The sequence below is a fragment of the Acipenser ruthenus genome, chromosome 25, assembly GCF_902713425.1.
Source record: "Acipenser ruthenus chromosome 25, fAciRut3.2 maternal haplotype, whole genome shotgun sequence".
NCBI lineage: Eukaryota > Metazoa > Chordata > Actinopteri > Acipenseriformes > Acipenseridae > Acipenser > Acipenser ruthenus.
The window spans coordinates 21,633,738-21,659,521 of NC_081213.1; the positions used below are offsets into that span (position 1 = coordinate 21,633,738).

At 37.1% G+C, this 25,784-nt stretch overlaps 1 protein-coding gene across 2 annotated transcripts in view; it reads left to right on the forward strand.

The window, feature by feature from the left end:
• The window catches only part of LOC131696580 (protein SHQ1 homolog), a 45,224-nt gene that overhangs the window by 4,729 nt on the left and 14,711 nt on the right, over positions 1–25,784 (forward strand). Inside the window, exons 2-11 of one of the 2 annotated variants that reach the window (XM_059000105.1) lie at positions 2,668–2,822; positions 3,011–3,075; positions 4,838–4,960; positions 5,555–5,706; positions 6,931–7,043; positions 8,230–8,357; positions 12,400–12,554; positions 13,369–13,422; positions 15,002–15,125; positions 20,891–21,011. In XM_059000105.1, the coding sequence (XP_058856088.1) occupies positions 2,680–2,822; positions 3,011–3,075; positions 4,838–4,960; positions 5,555–5,706; positions 6,931–7,043; positions 8,230–8,357; positions 12,400–12,554; positions 13,369–13,422; positions 15,002–15,125; positions 20,891–21,011 (1,178 nt within the window). In that variant the 5' untranslated portion in view covers positions 2,668–2,679. The remainder of the gene's footprint in view (positions 1–2,667; positions 2,823–3,010; positions 3,076–4,837; positions 4,961–5,554; positions 5,707–6,930; positions 7,044–8,229; positions 8,358–12,399; positions 12,555–13,368; positions 13,423–15,001; positions 15,126–20,890; positions 21,012–25,784) is intronic. The other variant, XM_059000106.1, reaches the window with a different exon arrangement.

The window sequence follows — 25,784 nt, forward strand, 5'->3', positions numbered from 1 at the left end:
CACAAAATGCAGTTGTCTCGCAAATTTTACCAGCCCTAAATTAATTATCCCCATCCATTAAAAACCAGTAGTGCTAACCAGTAAGGACCAAACTGCCTCCCCTTGGAAATACTAATATTCCCTCCACACACTAGTACTGTGGCATTATTGTACAAGGAAATGTTTTTTTATTAGTTATAAATCATACCAGTTTCATTTATATACTGCACCATACCAGGGTGATTTACAAAAATATACAGCAAGCCAAAAGAGTTCCAAAGTGCTCGCTAGTAAAAGGACAAATCAAAGAAATATGTTTTAAGCTTAGATTTAAAAATACTCAGTCACCTTCCGGATAAAATTTGGTAGTGCGTTCCAAAGTGAGGGAGCTTGAGAACTAAAAGCCCTCGCCCCATAGGGTTTTAATTGTGTATTTGGAATTAACAAACAACCATGATTTGCAGATCTGAATGCATGAGTTGACTATGACGAATAAGTAACGCACACAAATAGGCAAGGCCAGAATTATGATTAACCTTATAAGTGAAGGAGCAGCATTTGAAATCAATGCGCTGCTTCATGGGAATCCAATGTAGTGACCTTAAAACTCAGGGAAATCGGGCAAATACACTTAGTGTGTGTAAGTATTGTTGAAACAAATCGATTAAATCAACAGTGAAAGTTAAAAAAAAAAAAAACACACACACTTTGAAGTTTAACAATCCCAAGTTTTGACACATGACTGAACAAAAGTGTGAATATGATTACTTATAACTGTGTTAAACTTGTTTTGAGTGAACTTAAATGAATTCCCCGGGGAGGCGTTCTCCACGCTGATTGGTGTAGGTCCCCAGAGAGGCGGGCTGGTATCTGATTGCTGTCACTTTTGATGAAGAGCTTTGGCTCGGGGCAAGCAAGCCTGAGTGAGTGGAGAAACACGCTTACTTTGAAAGAAATGATTCTTGACATCTTTCTCATGATCCTGTTGAAAGAGACCAGGCTGTCCTGTTATTACGCTTTAGATGGCACAGAGCAGACAACCGCGTGTTGATATTAAAATGAAAAGTGGCAGGGCTTATGAAAACATACGCTTTCCTTCCTGACAAAATGTATCCCCAATCATTTAACCAAAAAAGAAGTGCCGTATTGCTGTAACATTACTTATTTATTTTTGTATGACGATCAAACAGAGGGATACTGGCATGCAGGGTTTAATTTGGGGGAGGTTCAGCCATTTGTCAGTATAGAATACCTGCAATGGAGTGTGAAGAGATGGGGTTAAAATAAACATGTACTCTGAGTAGAGAGGAGGGGTTACAGGACTCACTGAGGAATTGCATGTTGCAATAGTATGCTGTTTTATTTGCTTGGCCATAATTGCACTGCAAACTGTGAAAATGTTTGTGGTAATTCATCTGGTTTCACAGACCCTTGTTACCTTACATTGTGTACAAATGCAAATGTAAGCCAGAATGTAGCCATGAAGTTCAGTCCTACTTCACTCTGTGATGGTTGCCTTTGGATACATTTTGTTTTGGGTATTAAACAAAGTCTGTCTTTTTTTTTTTTTTTAAACTAGACTATGCCTTCTCAGTCACAGTAAAAGAAGAAACATCTGACTCTTATGCTTTAGTCTACATTATACATTTGTACTGCTGCACACGCAAGTGCTCCCTTCTAAATATGTTTCAAATAAACAGACCATCATGTTTTTCATACTGTATAAGGTAAAGAGGGAAAATCAGACATTTATTTAGATAAGATGCTGCACACACAATATTGATTGCAGTACCACTTATTTATATATATATATATATATATATATATATATATATATATATATATATATATATATATATAAAATACTGTTTGTAAATACTGTTCACCTGCTTCGCTCCAACATTTCCCTTTTTGTTGACACATGGGATCCCTGTGGAGCGCCTGGATCGCTAGATAAGGGTGAGCGCTTCAGTATTCCATAGCCTCGATCCCTGTCATCAGATTGCATTGTATCTCTCAGGATGGAGTTCATGTTGCCCTCTGGGTCCCGTGTTAATCCTGGTGGGGTTTTTTTTTGGATTTTGTTCAGGATTTCCCTGCTGTGGGGATTATACAGGGAGGGGAGGGGGGGGGGGGGGTGAGTAGTTGCCTGCCCTGGCTTGGGAGTGCTATCTCTTTGATCTCATTTCAGCTCAAAAGCCTTTTACAAGCATTCATAATGAAGCTGCAGCTTTTCTTTAGTACACCTAGTGCATTTGATCAAGCATTGATGCTTGAAGGTACATTACCTGGAGCTTCATTGTGGATTCTAATTTTAAATTCTCAAACATTTAGCTACGTCCATTCAACTCTCAGGAGCTGTAAAAATGTGTGCTGAAATGATTCTCTACAGTGTTTGAGCCTAGAATTGAGTGAATTAAAACTAGGAAATGAATTTTAATTACATTGTTAATTAAAGACTGTTAAATGTCAATGAACAATTTTACATTATAGTTCACATTTTAACCACAGTATTTAGAATTAAAATAAGCTCATTTTACTTTCTTTTCATGTCAAATCAACCAGATTCCAAGAACATCCTCACCTGACTTGATCTGGTTTAAACCAACCTATTGTAGTGACAGCGACATGTATATTAAGCAAAATGTTTCCATTTATTGAAGTGTATGATCTGCTTTTGAATTGAAGGGCTGCTGAATCATGATCACTCCAGCATTTGAACTGAGTCAAGAGCAACATTTCCTCACCATAACGGTCCACGTTCCCTACGCAAGAGCGTCAGAGTTTGACCTCTACATCGACGGAGAGGATTTTAAACTGTACGCCAAACCATATTTCCTGAGGCAAGTAGCACTGGGATTGTTAGCCTTTTAGATCTTTTGAAGCGTTTCTTTGCTCTCGTTCATTTTTAGTATGCCCTCTGATCTTTTCTAATAACAAAGCTATTTTGTCAATGAGGGTTTGCAGTGAACCGCATTACAGAATGCCAAACGAATAACGCCTTGTCTTTGATCTACATTTCTAATCACAGATTGACCCTCCCGGGGAGGATTGTGGAGGATGGAAGAGAAAAGGCCTCTTTTGATGTCGATAAAGGTAATGATTTCCATATGAAACATGCTTACATGCAGTCCATGGTGTGGACAGTTTTATTGTACACTGTTCTTCTGTTTTGATAAGAGCAGAGAGAGGTGGTTTGTTGGTTTGTCTCATTCAGTTAGAAATTGTTATTGATGAAGTGAACTAAACTGATGGACATCAATGTTTTCATTTACTTTTGGAATATCTGTGATAGGTTGATAAGTGAGGATAATACTTCATTGGAGCAAGACTGAGGTGCTCTGTCAATCTTCATTGTATCTGATGAAAGAGAGCAGTGTAATTGAATAATTATCTGTAGTGTTGAATACCACTAATAAAGACCATTGGAGATATTGAGGCTGACAAAGTACTACTCCAACTTGCTTTGATTTTTGCTCTCTGCTGATTGAATTGAATGAGAGAGATTTACATCTCAGTATTCCTCCCTGGCTACAGATACAGTGGTCGGTATATTAACCATTGCTGTTTGTTGCATATGCATTGATTTATACATGATCTATGCAGCCTCTGCAAAACAAGGTCCCTGCCCAGGAGGTAGGTTTTTATCTGTTGTATGTGGAGAATACGTTTGTCCAGTGAAACCAAGCTGCACAGCGAAGAATTGATTAAACCACTATCTGCTGCCAGAGTGAGACATTAATCGATTTCCCCCTTATGCGGTTATCTACAAGTGCTTGTTGAATTTAAGTTGCCAGTGCTCACGTTAGTTACAAAGCAGAGCCTTGCTTTTAACAGAGGACGTTTTAATAATCAATTCAATTTCACTGTATATTAAAGAGAGACCATACATATATACAGGTATGTGTTTTTAATTACCACAAACGTGTATCATGGGGAGCATGCTGTATGTCTGGATTAATGAAATAGCAATTTACTATAGGACAGGGAAATGACACTATTTTAAGAATGTTTCCACAGCCATGTTGTCGTCTGCTGTGCGGAGTGAAACTGTTGGAGGCAGCATGCTTCTTACATTCTTTACCAAGTTATCATACTAGTTTACTAAAACTTAAGGTGCCTTTCAGCTCGAAGTCCAGTCCCATCCCACCCCCCACCCCCCTCTTCTCTCTTCTGCATTACTAGGCATTTGGGATTCTAAAATACATTGCGTTGCTGTAAAATCCAGCCCTGCCCCAGTATTCAAGGTTCACCACTGTGCAGTTTCCTAGATTAAAACAAGCTTTTTGATTACAAGACAATTTATTAAGGATTTTAATTATAAAGATTTAAAGATGTTTAATTTGTGATCTTTAATTTCCATATACCTTATTTCCTTAACTCGCAGTTGGAACATGTGTAATTTGTAAGTGGTTCAACGGCAGCTGGTTATAAAATTACTTTACTGGATACTCCTGTTTGCATGTGTAATTAGAAACCATTTAAGTGTTTCTCCTGGACTACTGAAATCTCTTTATCAGCATGCTGCCAGAGCAATCAATTATATGAAGGGGTTTTTAAGGTAAATGCTGTGTTGTAGTAATGAAAGTTTTATAGGCACGTTTCAAATGCCTAATTGCTGTGTGATAGTTGTCTTTGAGCTGTGAAATTGAGTGTTTTGGTTAACCGATTTAAAAACTCCGAATTATCTTTTTTTTCTTTCATTTTTATTCACGTTTTTAGAATGATGAGTGAGGGGATTGTGTTTTTATAAACTGACGCCTCATAATAATGTACATTTATTAATTAACAGTGCGTTGTCTGTGTTATGTAAGGTTCCGTTTCTTTCTGTTAATTTGGTCATTATTTCTCTTTGCAGGACTCTTTACAATCCGGATCCCTAAAGAGACCCCAGGTCAGCATTTTGAAGGGCTGGATATGCTGACTGCTCTTCTTGCACCAAAAGGATCCCGATCTGCCAAACCGTTGGTGGAGGAGATGGGTATGTTTACAGTCCTGTCAGTTAGTCAAGTGTTGTTAACAAGAACAGCACCGGACAGGTTTCTTTTGACAAAGATGGGGTTCCTTTGTACAGAAATTTGCATCTAATAACAAAGCTGTGCTAAGCCTGTTGTAGCCAGCCCAAAGTTTAACTCGGAAACTGCAAAAGCCTAATTTTTCCTTTTTTTATATAATGTGAATGACAAGATTCTCTAAAAAAAAAAAAAAAAAAAATGTATTTCCCTAAGCCGCTTTTTTTAAAACCTAAATTTCAGTTTGACGTGTAATTTGTAAGTATACAGCAGCTAGTGATAAAAATCCTTTAATGGACACTTCTGTTTGCACGTGTGATTGGGCACAGTCAATCATGTGGCAGCCCATAGTTCCGTTCCTTTACAAAACATTATCTCATGATGCGCCTACTTTATTCCGTCATTGTTCTTCTAATGGAGGAAATACCGGTACTGTGGGGCATGTGTTACCTCTAGCAAAAAGTCTCCCAAACCAGCCTCCACCCAGCTCTTAATAATTACTCACAGAGACTGAGGTATCATTTCCAGTGAGTTCCCTCAGTACAACTGGCATCTTATTCTAGAAGGATGTGCTGTGACTGAGGAAGAGGAGGAGGAGGAATTTGACTGGCAGATTGATCAGACCCCGTACGTCGTGACCACAGAGGAGGAATTGAACTCTCTATGTAAATATGGTTTTGGAAATCAAAGAGCAGGCGTCTTCACTCGACTTCAGGTATGTCTTTCAACTGGAAACTGAAGGAAAGCAAATTCAAAGGGGACCTTTTAAGAATGTCCTTGCGTTGTAGAAACATAAATGAGAAAAGGTAATTTTGTTTTAGAAGGTTGTGCAAATATGCTGATATTGTATGTGGTTACTGTTTTGCCTTGCATTGGAACACACTCCCATTCTATGGAAATTTGGCTTCTTAACCAGCGTGGGAAACAAGTAGATGTGGTGTATTGTACAAACATATTGAAGAAAATACGTTTTGGGTGTCACATTGTTACATGTTAATTTACCTTTTTTTTCTATTTTATCATATGGAATTGTATCCCTCATGTAATTTCAGTATTTATTTTAATTACACCATGGAGACATTTAATCTCGCCATTTAAATAAATTGTACAGTCCATGTAAATAAAGACCTGGCCTTCACGGTGTGAAGCTTATTGCTGCATTATTCCCCTGTGTCATTTAGATTTTTCTGAAGAAGGTTTAGCCTTGTGAACTCTCTCAGTAGAATCTTGTAGTGAATACTAAGAAAAACAATCATAAAATATTTATGTTAATTGTTTTATAGGGAGAAGCTGAGCTAGTAGAAGGAACCCACAGCAGGGCGTTCTTACAAGTGTGAATGGAAACTAACTGCTGTTACTGGTCACAAAAAAAGAGTTCTAGTGTGAAGCTGTGAACCCTCTCCTCCCATTTGAACAACTGGTACTTCCTATTTGAGCCTAGTAAAATTGGTCCAGTGCAAATCTTGTTTTTAGAGTAGGTTTTCTTTGGGATGGGAAACTGACTCATGTCCCTAGAGGGAAAATTGTTTGCAATTGTACTGGCAGCTATTGTGTTACTTTCATTTTTAATCCTGTAATTAACGTAGAATTTCAAATAAAAAAAAAAAAAAATATATATATATATATATATATATATATATATATATATAATATATATAATTTATATAATTTTGCTTCATTTAGTGCCCCGGCAGATGTTAACAAATTGGGAGATGTGAGCAGTTTATTTGAAGATTATTGCAGATTCTAACTGAAAATAACTAGAAATGTGAAATAGAAATTAACATATAAAAAGACTAGTATATGACCTATAGAAGTTGGTAATAAGACCTATGGTATGCAAATGCTTTCAACAATGTTTAGCATTACATGGTTTCATTTTGGAACACCAGCCTCACAAGTACTTTGAGCTGTTAAAGCAGAGCTGCGTGTCTATTAGGATGAACTGGGCGACGTCATTGATGTGAAGAGTCCAGACAACACCACCGCAGCTGAGCGGAGACTGAACCGTCTGGCTGCTGAACAGGACAAGTTCGATCCTGATCATTACCTGTAAGTAGCTCCTCCTTCTCCAACTACACCCTTAATCAAACTGTGTAGATGAGAGATCTTTTTTTACTACCGTAATATAATATGCGGTCTTGGGTTAGCAGGCTACATTGATTTGGAACAGTGTGCTTTGCCAATAAATAGCTCTTGTGAATGATCTGTAAAACGACAGCTTTTGCATCTCTTATTTCACTTTTATTATTGTCTTTCCAAAAATTAATTCTACTCATAATTTACTTTAGCTACTTCAGATTACCTTGCTGTTCTGTGTACATAAGTCTATAATGTACATTTAGAAATACAATCTGCAAGTATAACCAAAAAACGATTTTGTATATTCATAATGTGAGTCTTTTTTTTTAACCCTTTAATGTTTTTCTAACTATCTAAAGCACTAATGAAATAGACAGTGTATTTATCTGCTCTTGATGCAGCTCATAAAGCATGACACAGCACCTATAAAAACATGATGGTGTTTACTGCATCGTTTTGCAGTGTGATTAAACTGTGTTTTCTTTGTTCATTTGTCAAGCATATGTAGTAGACAGATACAATGTTTGTGTACTGCTAAAGAAAGAAAGAAATGACAGCCTTTCAGTCTGGAGAAGATATGCCTCCGGCTGCATGATCACTCTGACTCTTGAATGCAAGGTTAAATATGCGGCCGTCTTGCTCGCTCATCAAACATAATTTGCATAGTGAGCGCAAGCTTCAATTGGAAAGCAAATTTGAGTGTGACCATTCAAGATTTCATGTTGACACAATTTTAGAATAGATAGACATATATATATATATACTGTAATCATATGTGCATTTTTTTCCTATGGTTTATCTAAGACATAGTATCTATAAAACTTTGCATGAGGCATGCTTATGAAAGGATGAGTTCAGTTGGGTGTAAACCTTCAAAAAAGACAGATGCATGAAAGGTAAAGACATGTTAACATGTGCCAATCTGAGCTAATTGACACAATTTAATAAATGTGTTAACCTTTGGTATATTTTTAGATAGCTCTTGATATAAAATGCAGCTGATATGCTGCCTTAAAATGCAGACAAATCTGGATTATTTGCAATTTAAGTCTATAGCAACAATGTTGAGAGCTTGTTGTCAAAGTGGTTGTTTTTTATAACATGCTATTGGTATTACATTAGGCATATTATTGTTATGCATTGTTTGATTTTCCAGTGCAGACTTGTTTGAAGATGATTACATCCACCACCTTTTGAAATACCAGCCATGGTGGATTGAAGCTAAAAATGAAAGGGAGAAAAAGCTACGAACATGTCTTGAACAGCATACGGAGGAAGCAACAGGTGACTAATTTGTTATATAAAGTTTGCTGGGGTGTATTTATTAAAGTCAGCAATTTTACAGTGTGATAAAGCAAACAAGGATCAAGGCCAAGTTTACAGAACAAACAACAAAAATACAGGACAGAGACACACAATCAGTGGTTTGAGCATAAACACAAAAGGTAGAAACCCATAGTTACTACAAGTATAACTATTGCAGCTTTAACAACTTAGAAACGCCTAGGCAGAGCTGATGAGACACAGATTCCAGGGATATACTATTGCCAGGAGTGGATTGACACAACTGAGATGTTAGGAACTGGTTTTAAAAAAAGTATTTCTGGATCACTGACCAGAATCTAGAATTTAACCAACATCCATGAGAAAGGGATGCGGATATCCAGGGAGTTGAGTTAGAGCTTAGAAGCCATGTGCTAAGAAAAACTTTAAAAGTAAATTGGGATGAGTGCATGAACTACCATTGTTAGTACAAAATTGAGGGTCCAGGTCTTTTTATTAACCAGGGCCTACTGGTCTGATTAATTAATTATTCCAGTAACACAACTCTGAACAAATTGCTAAGCTTGGGAGAAAATGTTCCTCTTTAGATTTTAACATTCTAATTTGGCCATTGCATCTGGATAGTGAGTGGATTTCAAGAAATAAAGGTGTTCGTCCCAATCACAATTCCCTGACCTCTTTGACTAAAAAGGAAACAGATTCCTTTGTTGTTGGGGAAAGCCTCTCGGACAAAGTTTCAGGTTACAAAGGGATAAAAGGTTAGTGGCTTATCTTGTCTAGCACGCACCTTTTATGATTGGAATGTTTACTCGCTTATGGCTGGCTAATGTGTTTATTAAGGAATAATACTAATTTGAAAAATATGAACTCCTCTCCTGAACCTGTGGGTCATTCTTTTGCGTTTCAAAATTTTTGCGATATCATTTTGTAGTTTCTTTGATTACATGATGTTAAATTAAATATCTAAATTATATATATATATATCTGTAGAATGGTAGGTTGAAAAGATGGAAATCTCCTTTGCAGTCAGAGATATATATGGGATCAAGTTGATAAGCTTAACATGGCACAGATAACCCTTTTTTTGTTTGTTTGTTTTTTGTTTAATAAATAAACCCAGGTGACCTCTTTCAGATTGAAGTGATAAATGTTTCTGTTTATTCATTGTTCCTGTGCTGTAAGCGCATCTTAGGGTTAAGGTTTGAAAAAATGCCTTATAAATAAAACAAGTGTACTAGGACTGAGGTCAATGTGTTTGTGTTTTTTTTTTTTACTTAACTAATATATTTTTATAATTAAAACAGAAAGGAACTTGTTAATTGCAAAACAAGATCCATATAATTTCCTAGAAAATGTGATCAAAACGAAAGAATCCACAGTAGCCATTAAGAGTGTGAGTGACTAATTTAAACTTTGATCCTCAGTTATGAAAAGGTTTACCAGTGTATTGTAAGACAACACGTAGAAGCAAACAGCTCATGAAATCACTGTTTGAGTAGTGCTATACATGGCATATTGACTTTATCCTGTCACATTAGTTTGCTTTTTTTCTGAGATGAAAGCGATAAGGGATATAGGAACTGGTTCACGAAGAAGCTGTTCAGTTGTGCACAGTCTGTTGATAACAGCATGTTAATACTGCTGAGCTTACAGCTTGAATGAATGGCTTACAGTCAGAGCTTATGTTACTATTGGATGTCATATGAGTAAAGTAGGATTTAGATTTAAAAAGATAGCATTATCTCTGTAGGGTGCTTTGGTTAAAAAAAGCGAGCTTGAAATTGAAACCTCCAGGAGCCTGTTACCTGAGTTCCCATAGCAAAGTGACAGAAATATAACTCTGTACTGCACACATTTTCCTTTGAAGAGCAGTCATCGCTGATGAACTAGAAGAGTTTCCCTGGGCAGAAGCAGATGGGTTTTAAATTGTACACCATTAGAAACCTGTATGGTCAACCCTACTTTTAAACAATGTATATAACATTTAAAATCATAAGAGCACAGAGCTGCTAAATATTTAACTAAAGAATCCCACAGTATTTAACAAGAATTTGTAAACACTTGTTCTATACTGTCTTTTTAACATTTTATACTATTAAGCCTCTATAACGTTTCCACAGTTGTATTTATCCTGTAGGTACATCAGACACAAGTTTTCATTTACATGCTTGAATGCGCTGACAGTCACGTGTGTAATTGTGCCCAACCATTTTGAGGTAACCTTACTTAAGGGAGTAAAATAGGAAATGCCTTAGGAGGTGCTGTCTAAACCTGCCACACTGCTGTTGTCAGGTGATTGTAACCTCAGCTGCACCACCTGACAGAAGCAGGCGATGGGGGAGCTGTGTTCTGCTGGCTGTTTGAAAGAGAGGCGTGCTGGCAGGAGAGCTGAGGGAAAAGAAAAGTAACCAGAGGGATTTGTTTTACCTGAACAAACACTGATAAAAGATGGGGGGGGCACAGAACCCATTATGATTCACAAGAGAAAGAGTTGAAAGAAATACAGGCACATGCAGAATAGTACTAACTAGAACTCCATATATTGCTTTCTTGTCTTGTTTTCTAGAGACAGCTTTCTCTCCTGGGCTCTGTGAGATGCCTTTTTTTTATTTATAGTGCAGAAGTTCATAATAAATAGTCATCAATAGTTCATCATAATAGTTCTGTTCAGGAAGAATTCAGGTATTCTCAGAAGCCTGAAACATCCCTCTGGAGGTTGCCTTTTGTGATAATGACTGTTTCATCATGCAGGGAGAATGTTGTTCTCTCAGAAGGCAGGGGGTTGTGCCAAGAATCTAATTGTAAACAGTTGTGGTGAGGGATTGTGGATTACAAAGTGTACAAAGGTCATCAAAGGGGCTGGAGGGTTGTTGAGTATGTTTTCCTGTTAGTCAGGTTGGACATTTTCTTACTTCAGAAGTGGAATGTGCTTTCAGGGGTATAATATATAACTTTATATACAGATGGAGTCGTTCGGATTCATCACAACTTCCTACATCTGCATGTTTTACAGACTGCAGCCTTCATTACACATGTGCATTCATGAAATGTGCATGCACTAGTCAAAGAAAAAAAAGAGACTGTGAAAAATATGCATGCTCAAAATACCAGTTGTGTGATCTATGAGCTATACTGTATAAATGTTCAAATAATTTGGGTCTAGTACTACTGCTGTGCCACAGTGACAGTATTTTACCATTTGGTGGTATTGTGTAGCAAGTTAAAATCCCAAATGAAGAAACCATTGGTGGCACTTTGTGCTAATAAAAATAAAACTGAAAGTGTGTATAAATAGCATTGAAGAGAAATAAGTTTCAGTCCAAATATCTCTCCGCAGACTGTGGCATTATGTGTGCGAGAATCGTCAATATGAGCGTGTAATATGTAAATGGAAGGGAGTGCAGTCTGTGGGGCTCATGCACTCCTGGATGCTTTGTATAGTGATGATTGTATAGTGTAATCCTGCCAGTGCTTCACCGATCGTTCTATGGCACTGCTGTGTATTAAATAATCATTCAGAACAGTACACTAAAGTTAAATGTAAACTTGAATGATTTGCACACAGTTTTATTTTTGCTAGTTGCAAGAGAGAAAAAAAAATGCTGTTCTTGGATTGATTGCATTGGAAAGCAGATAATTGTCTCACCTTGTATTCTCGCTGCCAAGGGCTTGCAGTCAGACTGTATTTCTATGCTAATCCATCTGTGCCACACAAGGTGAAGCTGCTTCAGGCTATGAGAGATGTAGCTGCTGGAAGAGGTCTCTATGCACATGTTGTTTGTGAAGTGATGCAATAGTCTTCAGTACAAGCACAGAGACCTGCCCATAAAAGGTGTTTACCGTATGCATTGAACAAAATGCCATTTTAAGCAGTATTCTTGAATCTGGGGCATGTGCTGGATGTACTGGAAATGCATTAGAAAGACTTTAAGCATCAGAAGAGACTCGCATGCCTGTACTTAAAAAACAAAGAAAGAATATATGATATTCAGAAAGCATTGGGTCTTGTAACGTCTGTGATTGGATTCTGTCTTTGCTTTAGTGACTTTTTCAGAAGAGGAAAAGGAGCAGCTGAGAAAATTCACCAACAAATCCTACCTGTTCGATAAAAAAGCCTCTCAGCAAGTATGGATCAGCCTAGTTGATATAATCCTGGCATATGCCTATGAAGTCCGTGCCACTGAAGGAGAAACCAATGTAAGTGATTATTTTCAGCTCAATTTCATTTGCATGACAAACTTTGCAATGGTACGAGTAAGATCAGGGTCCTTTCTTCATCTATTATGTAAGTATTGCTTTTAGTGTCTCTATACACGATTCCCAGCCCAATAAGACCTCATAAGAAGAACTACTAGATTACTTCTGTGTTTTTAGCACAACAAATGCCTCACTGCCTATGTGATCAGTTTTGTATTCCGTCTTTTGTAATCATTCTGTACAATGTGATTATTCTATTAAAGGAAAACTACATACTGTGCTTATATTATTTATTAATACATTTTAACCAGTATAACTGGAAAATGAAATATGTAAAACCACTCCTAATTTATCATTTTAGTGCAATTAAAAGATAAATGTTGGGCAGCTGAAGAGTTCTCTGAATATTGTAAATAGAAACCCTATGTTATACACAACAGTTTTGTACTTTTTATTTCTTGGAGTTCAGACTCACCTACTGTATTAGATAATTACGTACACTAACGACACAGTCTGTTGTTAAATTGATTTTACAATACAATGCTTCTCTCTTAGAGTTTTTTTTTTGTTTGTTTTGTTTTTTTAACATCTCTTCATTTGGCTCACTGTTAGATATAGATGCTGCCTAAAGAGAAAAGTTAATCGACTGCATTCAAGGTCTTGTAACATCTGTCTCAATGCTATGTTGTGCATTTGGAAGCAGATGTCAGCATTATTGAGCATCTTAGAAATAAAAGTTTATTTGTTCATAAATAATAGATCTATTTTTTGTAGGTTATGTGTTTACACTACTAATGGTGCTGTGAAATTTCAGGTTGAATCAGCGTGGAATATAAGGAAGTTGAGTGGAACGCTCAGCTGGCTGGAGGTAAGACATGATAAAACAACTTGATGGGTGTTTTTTGAAAGTGTGGGTTTGAAAACAATATAAATGAAGTGATTTTGAAAGGGTAGTATTTGGGCTGCTGTAGAGACAGCTGAGTGAGAAAAACCCTCATATTTCATGAAAGAAATGAAAGAAAGAAGCATTTCCTGAGCACACTAGATAATTGAAACTGGAATGAGTGGGTCTGTTGATTTGAGGAGAGGATGGGAAGAAGTATCCCAGCTGTTTGGGCTGGAGCCAGGCCTGATGCATTATTCACATTTTATCTGATAAATGAGACATCATGCATCCTGGGGCCTGCTACCTCCTACACCAGCAGCCTTCAGCAGAACCAAGATAAATTAGCTGACATGTCAGGAGGAGATCTTCTTTTATTGTGAATTCATTTTTAAAAGTAGTTCAATTTATTGTATCTCCTCAGTTTCATATCAGAGCGTCCTGATGCAATAAATTAACTATTGATGTATTGCCAATTCATTTTCATAGTGAATGGGTAGTGTTATTGCTTATACTGTGTGTCATTTCATTTCTACTTTTGCCAGCTTTATAACCTTGACAAGTGAAACAGACAAAGCTGTACGATCCTTGCATTTAATTTATTTAGCAACGTTATGTTGTAATGCAAGCAGACAGAGATTCCGGTCTTTAAAAAATTGTTTAATGTCATATTGATCATGCAGATAATATTAAGGTAGTTCTTATTCACGTGAAAATACAGTACTGTATGACATTATACAAGTTGAATGATCTCATAAACATGCATACTATACTTTAGAAAACTTAATGGTAATGACTGTACCACTCCTAAAACGCAGTCAGACCATGGTTGCAATGATTAACAAATCTATTTTGCAATTAAGTCTTTTATAGAACCATTTTTTTTTTTCCGTTAACGCAAGATAACCCATCTCCTGAAAGAATTGAGCAGATTAAATGCTTCTGACAATTAAAACACAGGCTTTACTGGAGTCTTTAAGTTCTCCACAAGTATTTACTTTCTCTAAAAGGAAGTCATTAGGAGTAATTAGTCTGTAAACTGCTGCAATTAGTTCTGAGTTACCCTGTTTTTTGGTAATCCTTTCATTACTCTAACTGCCAGTGAATCAGAGGTGTTGTAACAGAAATTAAAATGATAAATGCTGACTAATTACTACCTCAATTGAAATATTAGTATTTTGTTGAAAATCTCAGGGACATGGTGCTACAAAATTTACTGTTAATTACATTTTATTTATAAAAATAAAAATGTTCTAATTTACATTTGAAGGATTCCATTCTCAGGCAATACCTGACATCAGATAATAGAAACCAAGTACCGTGTATGAGATGCATCTAGAACCACGCAAATTGTTTTCAAATGGGCCGTTCTCTTTTCACAGTTAATGCGTTCATATTTCATCTGCGAATCAGAAGATAAGATAATGGCATTCCCTACGATACACTGCACTCTGAACCCCAAAAGCTGCAAGCTGGTGCTGATTGTCTATCTCCATACTGTGATTGGATCGGACTGTATTAGCAGCATTTCACTGCAATGTTGATCCTTTGTTTTATCTTTCAGTCATACAACTCAATTCAAAACGTCTTGGAGTCGTGTGGAAGACGAGTGCTGTGTTATCCTCTGTACAGACACTTCAAACTTATAGTGGCAGCAATACATGACACCAGTGTGATATTACAGCTAGGTAAGATATTTATATAAATGTGATTTTTTTTTTTTTTTGTATAAATTTAGTCGTCGCCAGTGGTTTTTACCCTGGTTTTCTCCCCAATTTGGAATGGCCATTATTATTTTTGTCCCGGTTTATCGCTGCAACTCCCGCACCTACTCGGGGAAACGGCGGCAGACACGCCTCCCGAAACGTGTCCCGCCAAGCCGTCTTTTTTCGTACTGCAGGTCTACAGCGAAGCCACCAGACCCATAGTGCCGGAGGACAACACAGATCTGAGTGGCTTCTACAGCAGACCTGCAGGCGCCCTATCGGCCACAGGAGTCGCTGGTGCGCGGTGAACCGAGGATTACCCTCCCGACCTGAACCCTCTCCACCCAGGCGGCACTCGGCTAATTATGCGCCGCCCCTGGGAACTCCCGGCCATGATCGGCAATGGCATAACCTGGACTCGAACCAGCAATCTCCAGGCTATAGGGTGCATCCTGCACCCCACGCAGAACACCTTTACTGGATGCGCCACTGGGGAGCCCCTTTGTTGCATTTTTATTTATATATATATATATATATATATATATATATATATATATATATCTACACAAGTATTGCAACAACAGTAATTTTAAATTTTTTTTTTTAATAATGAAAAAAGTCTCCCTAAGGCTTTAATCCACATTAATCACTGTTGCTATTATCTTAAGCATGCTGTGCAATAACTTAACTGTACCTTATCCGCGGTCCACCATGAACATCAAAACCTCAATAGTTTGTAAAGTTTATAATTTTGTTTTCTAAACCTTAAACCATTTAGACCTGAAATATATTGATATTGTCTTTGATTCAGCAGGACACTAAGAACCAAGCAGTAAGTTTTACTGTGTAAATACATTTAGGGTTTATAAGATTAGCAGTTCCGTCAGTTTAACAAGTGTTTCATTTGCTAAGGCTTTCACACATTTTAAGTGCTGGTTTAGCATTTATGTGCAGGTCACAAGTTGCCTACCTCACTTGTTACATATAGACAGCTTGTATACAGTAAAGTTTAACAATTTTGTAATGCAATCTTTACTTCCCATTTTATCTTTGTCTTTGTGTGTCTCACATTTCAGAGCAGTCAGGAAACTGACATAACCTTGCTAATTTGCTTCCTGACCGTAGGGCTCTGTTGATACCTTTAAGACTGTGGTATGTCTCTTGAACACAAAGCCCAAGGATTAACCTAGAACTAGCGGATGTAACTTGCTGGCTACAAACTGTGCTTAAGCCTGTTCCTAATCAACTACCTATTACAGACTAAGCCCGATGATGGGTGTTGCTTACAGCTAGCCTATCCTAACTGATACATTAAAACCATTACACCCGGTTTGAATCAGTACACTGATGATGGCACTATCTGAAACATCTTTCTACTTCACTGAGGTTTACTTTATACATTTTGAAGCTATGGATAAATTAGGCCTGGAAAAAACGGAGTTGCAGATGTGCATGTAATACCCCAACAATAAATATGTATGGGCTATCACTTTTTTTTTTTTTGCACCAATTGTACAAATTTAATTTCATTCTCCAGTTTTTAATGAGCACTTTGAGCCGACAGTTTTATGAAAGGCACTTTTGCTGTAGGCTATGTGTCTGTGTGTGTCTTACTACTGTAGAGTAAATGTCCATAAATATCCCATAACTCTAGTAGGAGTGTGACAACACTGTACTCTAATGGTCAAAGAAGCTGTTAGAACAATGTAATGCACTACTTGAGTTCTCGGATGGGCAAGATGAAGTCAGCAAACCTAGACCAGCAGTCGATCAGCTGTACACTATGCTGCTTCAGAGTGGGCTGTGATTTCTCCTGGGTCTCATTACTCATAATACATGGATAATTGATCATCAAATGCAGTGGCAGTCAAACTAAATACCATGCAAGAAGTAATATGCAATGTAAGCTTGTAAAGACTAATACAAAGCTGAGGAGTGAACTACATACTCTTACCAGAACTATGCTTTATTTTTTTAATATATTCTATAGTTAAACATCTCTTTGGGGTATTGCTAATTTATACATTTATTTGCCTACCTACAAGTAGTAGCTTTATATTTGTAAACACAGGTTGCAAGTGAAGGTTAAAGTAAACATCAGTAAACGTTAGAAAAGCAAACCCATTAATATCTGCGCAGAGGTTAAAACCTTCTAGGAAATGTTTTATATGCGTAAATATTTGAAGTCGGTTGGCAGGGTGTCAAGTATTTGCGAGTGGCTGTTGAATTAACTGACCAGGCCTGCAGCGGGAGTAATGGGGACTCGTGCTGATGACATGGTGAATGTATTGCCAAGTAACTGGGCAAGAAAAAAAACGTCATCTAAAACCAAGGAGGCCAGCGTGAGAAGTGCTGTGTGCAAGGATCTCAATCAGCTAGTCTACTGTTGCTTGCAGGTGTCATCTGTACTCTGTTTACCGCTGGAATTGTCTTTTTCTGCTGCCAACTTTAGAAATCTGATATCTCTCTCCACTTAAAACCCTTATCTTACGGTAGTCCATGAGGAGTCTGTGAACAGCCAAAAGATACGTTCTGTTTAGTTTGATTTAATGTTATCTGGAAGCTTTTTTTGAAGCGTCAAGATTAAAAGCTCTTATGCGGTTTACTGGTAAAGAACAGTTTTTTATATATATATTCAGTGCAGTAAAAGTGACCAGTGAATTTTCCAACAGCTAGGCAAAGTTGCTGGAGTACTAATCCTCTTTTACTGTTAAGCCATGTCTCCTCAGGATATACATTGAACTACCATGGGAGGCCCATTAGCCTTTAAAGCTGTTTTTCACACTTGTCATTTGTGAGAACCAGTTGAGCCACGATTCCCTGAACTGAATTCCACATAGCCAGAGTCTGTGTGAATATGAGATCATATTCAACTATGAAGTGGTTCATACCATTTTTGTGAGGCTTGATCTGTTTATTAGTAATAACCTTGCAGGTTATTTTAGATACTGATAGTAAGAGCACAGCTATTCTATAAAACACATTCTAGATATTGGGTAAAAAAAACGACACAATACACATTTTGCATTTCACAATCTGGTGGTGTGATGTTAGGACTAAAAAGATTGTAGCCTAGATGCTTGTACATATGTATCTATATAAACATGTGCATTATGTTCTCCTTTCCACATGTGCAAACAATACAAAAACCAGGAACAGTGTATACATATTGAGCCCCAATGCAAATGAAAACCTCAAAGCTTGCAGTTTATATCCTGATCTAATACTGCAAATGTGTCCCAATCTCCATACCATGGCACTGGCTCCAGCCAAATCTCCTTTTGTCTGTCTGCCTTACTTTTCTGTGGTTCTTCCCTAGGGCTTACACACACACGATTAACTAACTCAACTTGTCATCGCAGTAAAAAACAGATGACTGTAGAAATCATAGCCTTGCTAACAGCTTGGCACTCTGGGCCATTGATGAAACAAAACCAGGCATTTATTGCATTCAGATATCCTTAAGGGAGAGGAAAACAGGATCGGATTACTTTGAAACTCTGATGCAAGCTTTCAGGATTTTGGCCAATTTAATGGTGCTCACTCGAAGGTCCTTTTTTAAATGAAAACCAAATGTTTGTATAAGGTTTCCCTGAGTTTACACAGTGTGTTTTTGTATAAACTGGAATGTCACTGGGTAGTGCCAACAGGGGTCTGATTAGGGGGAGAAGGAGAGCAGGATGTTGATCACAGCAGGCGCGTGAAGAAAGAGCAGAATGAAGTTTAGTGTGTTGTTTCGTTTCTTTGTTTGGTGTTGATGGTGTGGCTTTTGTAACTGGTTAAAATCAGCCACTATTGCAGAAAAGACAATTGCCTGCACTTGATCATTTTTTTTTTTTTTTTTTTACAGTGTTATCAAAAGTTCTTTAATAAAAAAGGACATGGTTGATAAACGCCTAACTAAAGAAAACAAAGTAGTCCACTTTTCAACAACCAAGAAAGTATTTGCCTAGATCTATTATCTGTATTAATACAGACTGTGTCCTTTGAGATGCCGCTATGTACATTTATTGGTGACCTTTACTTTTAGATGGCATCCTGGCTTTTTTCACAAAACTATCTGTTGTTAAGAAATAAGAGACGCTGTAAAATGTTATTGACTTGTACATTTTTAGTAGTATAGCTTGGTAATACTCACGGGTAAGTTCAAGCTTTAGAATATTACAGTATTTCATTTTCATAGCATTACACCCTACTGTATAAATACAGTACATTGAGTAATGCACTGCACAGTGCAGTATTCTGAAGGTTGGCAGTGCATTTCAGTGTTTACTCTAAAGGTGGTGTGGTAAAGAATGTTTCTCTTCTAATGTATCAAGCTGTGTGCAATATCAATGTCAGGTTGAGGGCGGAACATTGTTTGATTAAAGAGAGTTTCTATTCATGCTGGATGGGTGTTGATATGCTGTGCAGAAATTGACTACAGCTGAAGATAATTTAATGTTGTTGCAAGACAACACACAAAGTAGGTATTGTTATTCAGTCATTTGCAAGTTAATACTGATTATCTTTGATTGTTCACGTGTGTTAACAACATTCCTAAAAATACTGCTGTTTAAACCTCAACTAGATGGAGATGCTTAAGCCGTGTTTCCATCTGCCACTGGGGCCGACTTGAAAGCGATTTTAAATCGATCCTGTTTGTTTCCATTAGTAGCAAATCAAGATCAAACCGATTATAATTGGGACTCTGTCAGCCCCCCAGTTAGCACTGCAAAACACCATTGCACTGATGGTGAAACTATCAGCAGTAGGTCTAGCGTGTAACCAACATCCTGTTTATTACTTGCTACAGTCTAAAACGCAAGAGAATGTCTGAAACAGTCCTGCTGCCAAAGATACCTTTATCAACCTTGTGATAAGGATCTAATGTGATCTGATCCTGTTATCTGTGGCTGCAGGATCAATGGACCTTGAACAAAGCTAAACTGATACCCGAGCATGTGTTAGAACATGTACCTGCATTTGACGAGTAACTGATACACAAAACATTTTAATCTGCTGCTACCAGTTTTATTTACCTTTGTTTCCTTAACAAGATTTAAAAATGTGTGATTCGTTGAATGAAGTCACTAATTACATATCGGCATAAGTCTGGTAAAACTTGGAACCAGATTCCTAGCAGGTGACCCCTACTTTGTATAATATATTTTGTGCAAGCTTTTCCAGCACTGTCCATAGAATAAACTTGTTTGTTCCAATTCTAAGGGTAACTTATTTAATATATATTTAATGGTTTTTGCAGTGATTTGTGAAGGGGTAGAAGGGGGCAAATGATTAAATGTACCACATAAATTATATTATTAAAATTGTTTCACCGGGAAAACCTCATTGTTTTCATGATACACTAAAACATTAAACACAGTTCTCCAATGCCTATTGGGTGTCGGCTTTTAATTTGACAGTTAACACTGTGAAACTGCTTAATCTGCTGCAATTAACAATGAAGAAGTGTGCTGAAATAGATGGTGAAATAATCATGCCAGTCAACACAGTAATAGCTTTTAAAAGCAGGATTGTCAGCAATACTGTGCCGTAACCAAATAACCATCCTTGCATTAGTTAAAGTATGAATTTTATGTTTGTTTGTTTTTTTAATTTTTTTTTTAGCATATCACAATGTCTTTAATATTGCATACAATCATTTGGGCAGTGAAACTGCTAATACCATTAGCTGATATACTAATTTCCTGTTATGTTGGCACTACAACAATTTCTATTAAGTGATATATTTTCTTTTTATCCAGGAAAAGCCTGCGTCCTGAAGTGCTTGTTGGCTGTTCACAGGATTTTCCGAGAGAATGACCCTGCCTACATCCTTAATGATCTTTACATTTCAGACTACTGTGTTTGGATTCAAAAGGCCAAGTAAGTCATGAACCACTTATAACGCTGACTGACTAATCTGTATAGAATGAACAGGAGATGAGGAGGATGCAGTGAAACAACATTGAGAATGCCACATCGTCCTTGATGGATACAGCTTGACAATTTGATTACTAATCTGTAGAACATATTGTGCCACTGCACAGACAAGCTCCAATGGGTATTAGTATTAGAGGCTGGCACGGAACCGGGTACCTGCCATGGAAAATACCCGGGTACCCGGATCTTTCTCGGGTAATGATTAATGTGTTATTGTTTTCTGTAAAACATTGATATCCTGTCCGTTAAGAAAAGGCTTAATGCAAAGCTTGTTTTAACGTTGTCTTTATTATGCCAGCCAGAGACCCGCGCTTACATCTGTATTGTCATATTTTCTACATTTTCTTTAAATTCTCATATTAATAAATCGATACCCGGGTAGTAAAAAGAGACCCGGGTAGGGTTCGGGTAGAGCAGTTTTGTATCTCTAAAATACTGATTTTCTTACTAAGTACAGTATCAGCTTCTCTTCCTGCACTAAAAACCTATTTATTGTATAAAATCAATAACAGGTTCACTCTCATTCTGCTTAACATACCCCTTTAATTAAGGATGTTTAGCGTGTTTCCACCTTTCGTTATGGTGTCTGCTCATGTGTTTGAAACAAAGCGAGTAAACATGACATGCATGAATGAGATACATTCCTTAACCTGTTAATAATGTCTTGTTCTGGATTTCACCACTCAGTTAGGCATTCGGAGCTTATCAACACACACGATAAACAGTTCAAAATACCCTTAAGATATTCTGATAAACATATGCGCTAGACTGAAGAGGAGCCTGGAGTGAGCACAGCAGACCGTGTTTACACTTGGCTTTTAATATGCAGGCAAGCCAGATGGAAAACTGCATCTTTAACCTCAAAGGTCTTCCTAATATTTCATCTCTTCAGTGGGCCCTTCTGCTAAGTGAGATTGCTGAAGCTCCACGTGCTGCCAGCTGTATATGCAGTTGTGAATACAGTATATACAATGTGTGTGGATTTTTATTTCATCTTTATACACCAACTTCTGTTATATGAAAGCCCTAATTTATAAAACAATGTATTTCACAGCGTAGCCATACATTTAAATATGGGTACAGTAACAAAATGACAATAGCCAATTCAGCAGTCTTGTATGTTTTAAATAAAACAAACATAAATAAGACATGCTTTATTATTAGAGTCCCGCAATTCGCTTATATTATGCATTTGCTGTCTGTGTTGTTGCACTAGAGATTTTAGTTTTCTTGTGAATAAGGGTACTGCACTATGTTGCATTTGATTGCTTATAAGTATGATTCCAGTATTAGATTACAAGATTTATTTCATAATAAAATAATAGGATCTTACATTTTAATTTGAAATAAACAGCTCTAGGTCTATGACAGAGTCATAGTAAAATTCTGCACTTTTGCCTTGAAGGCAACTCATTATGAAATGTGGCATTAATAATGCATTTATTAATTAAACATTATCATTTTTTTTATGTGAAAGAGCGATACGACCTGTTCTTAGCAATCAACAATCTTAAAACCACTTATGCAGATTTTGTGCATTTCTCACTTACAGCAGTGCAAGCTAATGCAGTCTAAAGCAGTTAGTTGAACATTGTGTATAATTTACAGATTTCACTTGAGCCCTGCGGTCTACTACTTGACTGCCCTGACTTATAATTTAGTACTGCATCTGAGACGGTGTAGCGATAATAAATCTTAAAACATTTAGAAAAACTAAAACCCTGTTGCGAAATCGATTTGCATGAGCCCATACAGCTAGCATTGCTCTATGTGAAGCAATGTAAATCTCGGTGCAAAGATTTTATTTACCTTCTGGGTATGTCTTTGGTAAGTATATTTACAGTATTGTAGTGAAGGTATAGATACAGGCATAAATTTAAAAACAAAAAAAAGTGTTGTATCTTACGTGAGTTGTTTACTGTTACTAAAGCATTGTCCATTTTATTGAATTTTTTATATTCCAACAACACTTTTATTCGGTAGTGCAAACCTGAAGGAGCAGTCAAAATAGCATTTTACCACATGTAGTGTTAGGCGTATCACAATTGAAAACAGAGGTTCAGTTCGGTTACAGTATTAAAATCTAGTTCCATTTTGTTCTACTTTGAGAGGGAACCCATTGAAATGCACGCCTCATATTTACAAGACGTCCTGCAGGATAGCAGCAGCACCACCACACAACAGCACCAAGGCTGCAAGCTTGAGAAATCAGAGCATATGTATAGCATTTAAAAATGTGTGAACAGCCTCTCATGCAGCTGAGATTACCTGCAGCGTTGAAAGCTGTAATCAGTGTCCGTGGTTAAACTTCCTCCAAGCCAGCAGAGGAATAGATGGAGGACAGCACATCCTATTGTTACCTCTCCGCTCTTCTTTTAAGTTACAGCCAGCAATGTGAGAAATCAGGTTCCTTCTAAATCTGCTCTTAACAGATCAGACTTACTATAGGTTATCCAACCAGAAATCAATCTCGCCTGAGTTTAATAGATTTACCAGTTGAAAGAGATCCAGGCAACTATATAGGGAAAGCAGTTCATCTTAACCAGTTCACTGCATATTTGCTGGCACATGATTATTTTATTATATTATTTCAAAATACTAAAATGACTACCTAAAACTTTAGTAGAAAAGCCTTTTTGGTATTGCCATAGAGACCAGTCTCCTCAAGAAACTGTATGCAATACTGTGGATACTGTGTAGAGTTTAGCTGATAATAATTGACATAGAAACACAGTTTGCTGGTCCATCAATTATTGGCTGTTTAGATGCATGTAAACCTTGCTAAGTCGATTTAATTCTAACAAAACCCCATTAGCGAGTGTACGAAGTGTGCCATTTTTAAGGATAAAGTGTGCCATATTTAAGTAGAAGGATAAATTTTACAATTTTTTTTTTCAGACAGATTCATGACATTCTAAAAGCAAACATGCATCTGAAATCCCTTTTGAGTTCTGTGGTGCTGAAGGGATGCTGTTCCTGGCTTGACGTCCACTTTGGGGGGCCTGTAACCATTTACCCTGTAACACTGACATTGCATATAAGTCTTAGATAACCTTCAGAAACTGCAGAGACAACCACAGTGGTTCAGTGCCTCCAAATACCCCCAGATTCTGATGTTCTTAAAGGCAGAATACATTTACACAATCCAAAGTGTGCACAAATCATTCTCATCCGTCATTCATTACATTTGGCTTTGCATGACGTTTTTCATAACGTCCTTAAAACGTTAGAGCTGTGCAAGGTTCTACTAGTAAGTGACTGATTTGATTATTATTCGACTTCATCGCCTGTGCAAGCTTCCTGCTGGTTGAATTAATTGCTGCTGTTAACAAGATGATTCAGTGTGATGTCGTGTGTCTGCCCCCCCCCACCCGCCCCAATGTTTAGAGAAAAAATAAAAAATGCTGTAACTGTTAGCCTACGTTTATGTAGCATTGAATCTCAAACAACACAAATATAGGCTAATAGTCATGGCATTATCCTGTTAAATGAAGGATAATCATGTTATGAGATCTTCACTCTGCACTGAACTCTAGTTGCCAAACTGTGTGAGATAATAAGTGTGTCTCTCTCCTTAATTGAATAGACTCGTACTGAGTTGCGACTCTTACTTTCTGCTTCGTACACCTGATTCAGACTAATTACAGTCATTGTTTTTTACAGCCCCATAGGACTATTTTGTCTAAAGGAAGTTTTGCCTGAGATCCAATGAATAGACCCCAATTTGTATATATTCTAACATTAAAACTAGTACTTTATCTGATTGTTTCATCTTTTATCTTCTGCCATTATAACGGATAGACTATTTGACAAATAATTAATAAGCTATTTTTGATTGATGCAACAATAACATTAGTTGTAGTCTTTAATATACATTCTCTATCTCTTTCTTACCATTTGACATAATAGGCATTCATGTCAGAAAAGATATACTGTACCTTATCTAATGATCTATCACTTGTCTTTCAGCCGTGTCCTAGAGGCATTATGCTGGTTTAGTATTCTTGTCTGCCAAGAATCCTTTCACTAATTTACAGCACAGTAAATACTTCAGAGTAATTGAAAAACAGCCATAGTTCCACTCATAGAAGTAGGGAGAAGAGAGAGAGATAGACATTTGCAAAAGCACTGCATCGTTCAGTTTCTGTGGTACTACCTTTTATGTACTGCAGTAACACTTCAGTTTGTACAGCGAGTGAATTACATGATTGAGCTTCACTTGCAATGTTAACAAATCAGCTGAACCCTCCAGACTAATTGCCAGTAACAACCTAAGGTGGTGAATAAAAGAGTAGTTGTTAATCAAACCAATGCATTAATTGAGCTGAAGCATTGTACTGTGCTGTGTGTGAACCATACGTGAAGCCTTTTTGTTTAAATCAAATGATATCTGTCACCATGAGGTATTTCATTGTACTTTTGCAGAAGATTGGTTTCACTGAAGGCAGGGAAATGTAACAGGAAAACCTTGCTAAGATAACACAATTAAAGTTAACCTTGGCCAGATTGATGCATTGAACTGTCTGCAAAAATAAAGCTAGTAAGTATGATAAGCATCCAGCGGTGTCCATTTTATTATATCAATACCCAGCATAGCTATGGATTTCATGCCTCTCTAGGTGTATGTTCCTGTTAGCCCATTGGTGTTTCAGTACTGTATCTGTTATAAATATGTATGTTCTAATGCATCAAAGCATCCATCTTAAAATACAGTCA